The sequence below is a fragment of the Aquila chrysaetos genome, chromosome 2, assembly GCF_900496995.4.
Source record: "Aquila chrysaetos chrysaetos chromosome 2, bAquChr1.4, whole genome shotgun sequence".
Taxonomy (NCBI): domain Eukaryota; kingdom Metazoa; phylum Chordata; class Aves; order Accipitriformes; family Accipitridae; genus Aquila; species Aquila chrysaetos.
Genome location: NC_044005.1, coordinates 58,885,822 through 58,894,656, shown reverse-complemented (window position 1 = coordinate 58,894,656; position 8,835 = coordinate 58,885,822). Strand labels below are relative to the sequence as shown.

The 8,835-nt window shown below is 54.5% G+C and overlaps 1 protein-coding gene across 3 annotated transcripts; it reads right to left on the bottom strand.

The window, feature by feature from the left end:
* Window positions 1-744: 744 nt before the first annotated feature.
* MARCKS (myristoylated alanine rich protein kinase C substrate) lies at window positions 745-6,701 on the bottom strand. Of its 3 annotated transcripts, none has more exons than XM_030003277.2 (3): window positions 6,578-6,701; window positions 4,101-4,273; window positions 745-2,882 (listed from the first exon to the last, which is right to left on the bottom strand). In XM_030003277.2, exons 2-3 carry the CDS (start codon window positions 4,197-4,199, stop codon window positions 2,103-2,105), a joined length of 879 nt encoding a protein of 292 aa, XP_029859137.1. In that variant the 5' UTR covers window positions 4,200-4,273; window positions 6,578-6,701; the 3' UTR covers window positions 745-2,102. The 3 variants fall into 3 exon arrangements, with proteins under 3 accessions (XP_029859137.1, XP_029859127.1, XP_029859119.1); XM_030003267.2 differs by lacking the exon at window positions 6,578-6,701 and adding an exon at window positions 4,516-4,830; XM_030003259.2 differs by lacking the exon at window positions 6,578-6,701 and having other exon boundaries at window positions 4,101-4,829.
* Window positions 6,702-8,835: the final 2,134 nt, after the last annotated feature.

The window sequence follows — 8,835 nt, the reverse complement described above, 5'->3', positions numbered from 1 at the left end:
ATCAATTTCCACCCTCCAAATACCACTGCTGCTTTTCTTGCATGAACCCACTGTTTTATTAAGGCATAACATGCCCTGAGCAATATGCTGGAAATTAGCCAAAAAGCCTAACAATTAAAGGCAAGCACCAAGTGATTATTTTTATAGACAAATTTTGAAATCTGTTTTGTAACTCACCTGTACTTGGGAGCAGCACTTGAGGAAAAAAAGAAAATATTGCTTTTAATTACTTTGAGCAGAATGGCAGTGTTAATTCCCCCTTTCACCCTCCAGGCTAAAGTTTTCAAGCTAATCGTCTAGGTACCTAAGTAGGACCAGCATACCAAGACGCAAGTGGGACGTCAGTTCGAGAGCTTAATTTTTAAGCAACTCGGCATAAAAATTTCAGCGCCCCACCCTAAGCAATTCAAATCAAATCTTATTTTCCTCAAGAGGCAAGACTCTCATACGCTGGATACCTCTGGTCTTAAAAGCAAGATGGAGCCTGGGCAGGAGAATCGTACACTGTACATGCTCAGACTGCCTTCTAGTCTTCTTTTTAAAGCCAGAAAAGCCTATAAATTACCTGGTGCGCTGCCCAATTTCTCTAAAAGATGCACACTATTACAGAGTCCAGGATCTAGGAAGGCAGTTTTCGAAGCTAGCGCTAGCAGCACACATGACTTTCTCTACACAAATTTAGGCAATGCTGGCTAGTCCCTTTAAGCTACCAGAGTATCCATAAAAAGAAAGACAACCAAATTATACATTTTATTCACATTTATTTTTCGCTTTTAGTGTGCTCACAGAAAATTAGAACACCTTAAGCAGGAGTTTAATAGCAATTTTTGTAAGCAAAGTTACATTCCATCTCTAAGTCAAATTGGTCAAAGCTTCTCCAGTATTTACAAAAACATGATAGACAAGATGCTACACAAAAAAACCATTGCATCTGAAGAGTTTTCCTTTATTTTCAAAGACAACTGGAAAAGAAAGCATTGTCTGCTGTAATCAAAAACATACCACAGTATAAACAGTAACCATTCCACTTATCACAGCTTGGTTGAGTTTAAAATTTGTGTTTAAAAGGTCCAAGATGACTGCAGTTTTACAAAAATGGGCAGGGTGGAAAGAGTTGCAAACTTCATGTGCTTCTGGATATCAAGATTTGTTTTTTTTTTTTTTTTTTATACAATAGTCACAGTTAAAAACACCCTGCTGGTAATACATAATTACACTTTATTAAGGTCATAAACCAGCAATAAACAATAAAGCCTATACAACTTGTATTTCTACTTAATCACTGACTGATACAGCTAACATGAGATAAGTGAAAAGTTCCTATGGTTTAAATGAATTCCTAAGACTATGATCTTTTTATCTGGGTATTGATTTTTATTTTTATTTTTTTTTTCCTTTTTCCTTTCCTTCTTAATCAAGACTTGTAGTGTTGTAAACCTTATAGAACATCTGCCTCACAAAATACATCGTAATAACTTTCTTTTAAAAAAAAGACTAACCCCTTACATCATTTCTGGCGGGGCGCGCTCCCGGCAAGGGCTGCGCGCCCCGGGTTCCCCACTGCGGCCCCTGTCACTTCATTTGAGATCCCTTATTGACCCACCCATCTCCTTCATATATGGGCATGTCCATAGACCGATCGGGAAAAGTTTTATAATATGAGGAGAGTTGCAAAGGATGAAAAAAAAAAAAAAAAAAAATTAAAAAAAAAGGCAAACGAACGAAAAAAACCCCGAACAAACAAAAAAACCCAAACCAACCAAAACAAAACATTAATACTGATGAAAAAAAAAAAATTAATAAAACAAACCGAAAGAAACCAAAATATAGAGGGCGGGAGAGGGGGGCGGAGGGGGGCCCCCCTCCGCCCGTTGGAATGGCGGCAACACACAACGATTTGAGATGGGAGCTGCGAGGGGTGGGCGGGGAGGGGGGGGGGGGGGAGAGGGGGAAAAAAAAAAAAAAAAAAAAAGAAGAGAAACGAGACATCTTTTAAATCAATCCCTGGTTGTAGACAAGTTCTCCGAGACCAGTACCTGGCACCACTCCAACAAACAAACAGGGGGGAAGAAAAGTCCGTCGGCGAGGGGCGGCGGCGGCCTTTACTCCGCCGACTCGCCGGCGGCTCCCTCCGGACTGCTCTCGGAGGGGGGCTCCTGCCGCGCCGGCGCCGGCTCCTCCGCGGGGGCCGCCTCCTGGTCGCCGCTGCCCGCCTCGCTCGTGGCGGCGCCGGCGCCCGCCGCCGCCTCCTCCGCCTTCCCCTCCGCCGCCTGCTGCTGCTGCTGCTGCTGCGGCGGCTGCTGCTGCTCCTCCGCCGCCGCCGGGGCCGGGGTCTCCTCTCCCGCCGCCTTCTCGGGGGCGGCCTCGTCCGATTTGGCCTCCTGCGAGTCCCCCGCCTCCTCCTTCCCCGCCTCGGCGGCGGCCGCGCAGGCCTCCTCGGCGGCGGCCTTGCCCTCCTCGCCGCCCGCCGCCTCGGGGGCCGCCGCCGCCTCCTCCTTCCCGCCCTCCGCCGCGGCGGCGGCGGCGCCGGCCTCGCTCTCGGCCCCCTCGCCGGCCTCCTTCTTGTTCTTCTTGAAGGAGAAGCCGCTGAGCTTAAAGGACTTCTTGAAGGAAAAGCGCTTCTTTTTTTTTTTCGGGGTCTCGCTGCTGGAGGAGGGGGTCGCGCCCTCCTCAGTCTTGGGGGAGGACTCGCCCTCCGCCGGGGAGGCCGGCTCGGTGCTCTCCGCCTCGGCCGCCTCCTTCTCGGAGGCGGGCTCCGACGAGGCCGCCTCCTCCTTGCCCGTCTCCTCGGCGGGCGCGCTGCCGTTGGCCTGCACCTCCTCCTTGCCCGCCTCCGCCGCCGCGGGGGAGGCGTCGCCGTTCACCTTCACGTGGCCGTTCTCCTGCAAGACAGCGACGGGCGTTACCGGCCGTGTGCCGAGAGGGCGCGGGGACACCGGGCGCCGCCGCAGCCGCCGCCCTCCCCGCCCGGCGGCCTACTCCTCGCCCGCTTCTCCGCTGCCGCGGTTTAAAGCCCCGGGCCCTCCGCCGCCCCTTCGCCCACCGGGCCGAGGCCCGCGTCCCCGGCGGCGGCCGCCAGATGGCGCCGCGGTTCCACGCAGCGGCAGCGGCGCCGCGCACCCCCGCCCCCGGCGCGCCCCGTCCAGCCGCCGCCGCCGCCGCGGCGCGGGGCGGGGAAGGCTAACAAAGCTCGCCCGGCCCCGGCCCCCCGCCCGCCCGCCCGCCCGCCGCTGCCCCTCTCCGCCCGGGCGGTGCGGCGAGGCGCCCACCACACCCCACCCCATACACCCCCCCCCCCCCCCCCAGCACACACACACACCGCATTTGCATCTTTCAGGCGCCCGGAGCGCGGCTGGCTGCCCCGGGCGGCAGCTGCGGGGGCGGCGGGGGGTGCCCGCCCGCAACGCCGCCGCCGCCGCTGCTGCTGCCGCTGCGCGGGGCAGCGGGGGCACGGCCAGCCGGCTCACGCGTGGGGGTGGTGTGTGCGGGGGGAGGGGGGTGGGTGACAGAAAGCCGTGCCCCGCGGCCGCCCGACACCCCCCCACGGCGGGGCTGCCGCGGACGGGGCGGTCGGCGGAGCCCCGCGGTCCCGCCCGAGGGGGGCTGCCCGCCGCCGAGCCCCCCAGCCCGGCGGCTCCGGCCCCCGCTACTACACACAGGCATCCTGCTGCCGCGAGAGGCGTTTGGCGCTAGTCACCGAGCGTCTTCGGGAGAAGGAGGTTAAGCGGGCAGAAAAGCCAAGCGGTGTAAGATCCTTCCGTTTAAGAACCATTGGGACACTTCAGCGTAATACACGAGGGATTTAAAAAAAAAAAAAAAAATAAAAAAAAGGGGAAAAAAGATGTGCCCCCTCCCCCCCCCGCAGGAAAGCTAAAGGAACGAATCATTCAAAGCCGAGCCCGCTTAAAAAAAAAAATAAAGCAATTATTCCTTTGCCTCGAGTTGCAAAGATAAAAGGATCGACCGTATTCTCCATTGAATGTGCCACCGGGGCATCAAAGGAAGAAGAATTAAACAGGATGCGAAAGAGAGTCCGTCGAAGTTGGCTTAAAAAAAGGAGTAGGTTTAATATTTTTTTTAATTTTTTTTTTTTTTTTTACCTGTCCATTCGCCTTGGATGGAGATGCAGCCACTGCTTCCCCAGGTTTCTCGGCGGAGGCTTCGCCCTTTGCAGCGGTCTTGGAGAACTGGGCACCCATGCTGTCTTATTCAACAAAGAAACTCAACAGATCCAAAAGGAGGGGAAACAAAGAGCGTTGGGTTGGTATAAATACTGGGCGACCAGCAGCAGCAGCAACACACACACACACCAGAGGGGAAAAAAAAAAGAGAAGAGAGAACAGAACCGATTATAATGCACTCCTTTTAAAAAATTTAAAGTTGAAGAGATCAAAAAGCAGCAGCACAGGAGGGAGGGGAAAAAAAGGGAGGAAAAAGTCGAGCAAAAAAAAAAAAAAAAAGGAGCCCAAGTTTAGTAAAAAGAAGTAATAAAAAATCCCAGATTTGTAGCCGTACTGTAGACAAGGAGAAAATGGAGAAATCTCCCTGGTTGCTAATAAGATGCGGAGTCCAACGCCCAAGTGCACAGATGAATGGGCTTCCCGAGCGGTGACGGCAGCCCTCCGCCCGGCGCCGGCCAATCGCCGCCGCGCCACACAAAGGGGGGCGGGGCCTGGCCGCCCGGCGAACAATGGAGCCGCGATGGCAGCGGTTTGAAATCAGCCCCCGGCCGATAATGAATGTGCCGCTCCGGCGCGGCGCGGGCGGGCGCGCGGAGCTCCGCGCTGGGGAGCGAACAAAACACCCCGAGAAAGCGGGGCGGGCGGGCGGAGACAATGGTGCGAGGGGCGTGCGGGCGAGTGTGAGGGCGAGTGTGAGCGAGTGTGAGCCCGGCCCGGCCCCGCCGCCCGCCCCCACCCGCTGCCGCCGTGAGGGAGCAACAGATAGTGTGTGCGAGCCCGGGGCGGGGGGAGAGGGAAGGAGGGGATTTGCTGCCTTCTTTTTTTTTTTTTTTTTTTTTTTTCCCTTCGCTTTTTTTTTTTTTTTTTCTTTTCTTCCCCGGGTTTAATTGGTCGCGATTGTTAAATCGCCCCCAATTTGGAAGGTATTTGAACCACGTAGATCGGGTTTCGCCAAACGAGATCACGAGTCAAAATTAGTAGGTCTGTAGGCCAGATGTTGCAAACGCTAAAGCAGCGGCGGCAGGAGCCGCTGCCGAAGCAGAAACGGACCCCTCCCCCATAGCGATATTGGCTTGGAATAAAATATTTTGCGATTAGCCTACGGCTCTAATTAAATTCTGCTGTCTGATTATTCCTGATTTGTGTTTTTAAAGTATTTTCTGAGGCGGTGACCCATTTCAAGATTACATTTCCATGCACTCAAGTCGTGGGCGAAGCGACATTATCAGGGAAACATTTGCGCTTTCCCAAACCCCAGCCCCGGGTGTGTATTTACGTTGAATTTAAACCCTCGAATAAGACGTAACCCGAAACTAATGCATGCGAATTAACGGTGATCTCGAGCGCCTAGCAGCGATGGCGGGGGGGGGAGAAATATCACGGCTGTGATTGATTTCCTTTCTCGGGGGGGGGGTGGGGGTGTGCGGGGAGCTCCGCGGTGCGATGCGGGAAAGGCTGGCCCAAACCCCCCCCCCCCCCCCCTTTTAAGGAGCAGAAACGAGCGTCAGAGCGATCGTTGCCCAAACTCGGGTAATCTCCTCCAAACGCCTCTTGTTTATAAACAAGGATGTTAAAATGACTCCGAGGATGAAGGGCTGCGGAGCGGGGAGGCTCGGCCCAGCCGCCCCCCCCCCCCCCCCCCGCGGATTACCCGCGGCTGGCGGGGCCGGTGGGCTTTGTGCGGCCGCCGCCTTTCGGTAACCCCGGCGAGGGCAGCCGGTTATTTTCAACCGGCCAAGGGAATATTTCGTTTCTTGGCGGCAAAAGCGGCATCTGCGGGTTTTTTTTCTTGGGGGGAGGGGGGGGGGGAAGGAAGCCTCTCCCCCCCCCTCCCGCCGCATTTCACGCACATCTCCCCCGCCGCCGAGAGCCGCCGCTCCCTTTGTCTCGCCCGCCGAGCCCGGCCCGGCGGCCTCCCGCTCCCCCCCGGGGGCCGCCCAGCCGCGCACACCCCCCCCCCCCCCCCGCCCCCGGGGCCGGCGCGGAGGGGGAGTGGGCGGCCGCTGGCCCCGCCGGGGTGAACGCCCACGGCGGGGCGGGGGTGCCGGGGGTGCCGCCGCCGCCGCGCCCCGGGGCTCCCTCGGCGGGGCCGCGCCGCCGGGCGGTTTCCCTGGCGACGGCCGGGGGGGGGCGGCCCTGGCCGCCCCGGCGTCACCTGCGGCCGCCGGTCCCGCCGCCGCTGCGGGGCCGGGCAGGGCTCGGCGGGGCCGGGGGCGGTCGCTGGCGGGGGTCCGCGGCGGCGGGAGCCGCTCTCCGGGGGGGGGTCCCTCGGGTGTCGTTCGTGTCCCGTCCCGTCCCGTCCCCCTCCGCTCCTCCCCGGGGCGTGCGTGGGGGAGCGGTGTACGGCAGAGGGCACCGGCGGCGGACCGGGACGGAGCGAGCGGCTGCGGGCTCACCTTGCGGCGTGACGGCGGCGCGGCCGCGGGGCGCGGACACCGGACGGCTTCCTTCTTCGTCGCGATCGCCCTCCGCTTCCCGACGGGGACTCCACGCGTGGCGTTTTCTCTGCTCCGTTTAATCTGGATATTAAGCAGATCGCGGCTTTGTTGCTGTTGGTTTGGTTTTTGTTTGTTTTTTTTGTTTGGTTTTTTTTTTTTTTTTTTTTTTTACATTGGTTGATATAACAGATCACCTGAGAAGACCTGCTGGAAGACCGCGACGGGACTTCACAATCAGTATCAAAAGTCATCCGTCCACCTTGCACGGGTAGACGCAATTTCACCTGCGTGGGCGGATGCAGTTTGACTTTCCACCCCAGCTACATCTGAATTTCAGAGTAGTGTCACTGAAAAATTTCACAGAGTGACTGTGGGAGTTTTGACGGCGTATGCTTTGCATTATGCTTTTGATATGTTTTTCAACCATTTCAATGTTTTACAACTCTAAAAAAAAAAAAGAAAAAAAAAAAAAAAAGCCTTGACTGATGTTACTCTAGATGCTTAATTCCACAATTATTCTGTAGGCTCTCTGGACAAGCGGGAAATCTGGAATATATGTACACTCCCTCTGTCAGCCCCAGTGCACTACAACCTGGACAGCTATCTCTGCTTTCTAACCCAAACCCTTGAACGTGAGGTGCAAATACAAGAATTAACCCCTTGACTGACCTCTGGAGCCCACCAGTTACCAGGCTGCTCCTTGTCACACCACACCTTTAAGCGCCAAGCAAACAGATACGCTGGAGGGGAGATTCCTCATTCTTAAACTTGCACTTAAGTTCCTGATCTTTTCATCTCCTTCCAAGGGGGAAAAAAAGAAAGAAAAGAGAAAAAAAAAAACCCAACAACAAACCCCAAACAATCCCTCATTGGCCTCTTGCAGCAGGACTAATCAGATATGAATGTGAAAATACCAATTTTCTACAGTGCCTTCGACACAAAAAGTTGTTGCAGCATTTCTTTGGCAGGACCAAGGATGTACCAGCGTAAAGGTGCTTCTGTAGAGGCTGTTGGAGATTTAGTGCCTGAAGAAAGTGATACCATTGTTAAGCGTATTTGTGTTAGGGCTTTTACCACAATAGCTGTGTCAGCAAAAAATCGTATCCCCCATGTGGTGTGGGTGACGTCATTTCGAAGAACATGATGGCCGTGACTGGGAGACTGCTCTGAGGAGCCCAGAAATGACCAAGAAGAAACAGGGCTGGGGAGCTGTTCTCGGGGCGGCGGCAGGATTCACCTCCCCTAGCTCCACGAAAGGTTAAGGGCCCTGCCACAGCCGATTTGCTGATGTCTAATTATGTGCCGCACCCCCCAGACAAAGCTGTCTTTTTGCTGTACTTCCAAAATGTGACTCCTCTCGGCACATTTTGCCCAAGATTACTTTCATCCTCTACCTTTTGGGAAGGGGGAAGGCTGAGGTGCGGACTGATGAAATGGTTTGTACAGTGCTGCCCAGCAAACCAGAGCTGACTCAGAGTTAGTGATGCTCGGCTGTGACTTCGTGATCATTAATACTGAATCTGTGCCCCGTAGCTATGACTTTGATAGGGCATAAACACAAACCTTTCTGTGAAGCTAGCCGGGTATAAGCATGGTATATAGTGCTTATGAAAAGCTGCTAGCTTTCGGCCCAAGAGCAGCTGAGGCAAAGTTGCCCCTACAAAGTGTTTGGCCACATTTGAAACAACAGCTGAACGCGGTGCCACGCTCTGGGTTATGTGGCTACAGAAATCCTGATCTTATATCAGGTCCTCCGAAACCGCAATTGGCCACCCTATGAAAGCATGGCTTCCGACTCCTCTAACAACTGCCCAACCTCCCATCTCACTAGTATCCCCCCTTTAACTTTTTTTTTCCCCAATACTGTACAAAAATTTCCTTTTCATCCATTCCTGCAAGGCAGGTAAATGAAATGTTACTTCCATTTGACAGTTCAGGAAAAGGAGAAAGCAGCTAAATAACAGCTCCCTGCCGGCATGGCAGCTGCTCTCCAGAGTCCCAGGAAAATCCATCAGTGACACTCACCCTCGGCTAAGGTAAAAACACAATCATGAACAGGTTTTAACTCCTGTTAAATTTTGAAACTTTTAAAAACATGTCCTAACTCGCCACATGTAGACGGGACACAAATGTATTTTAACACGTTTGCTGGCAAATGCACTAAAATGCAACACACCCTGTCAACACTGAGAATTTGAAAACATGTTAATTAAAGT

Coding starts and splice junctions, on each gene's coding strand:
- MARCKS (XM_030003277.2), bottom strand. CDS start 4,199: ATGGGTGCCCAGTTCTCCAAGACCGCTGCAAAGGGCGAAGCCTCCGCC. Junction 2,883..4,100: donor CATCCAAGGCGAATGGACAG/GTAAAAAAAAAA, acceptor GCTGTCTTGCAG/GAGAACGGCCACGTGAAGGT.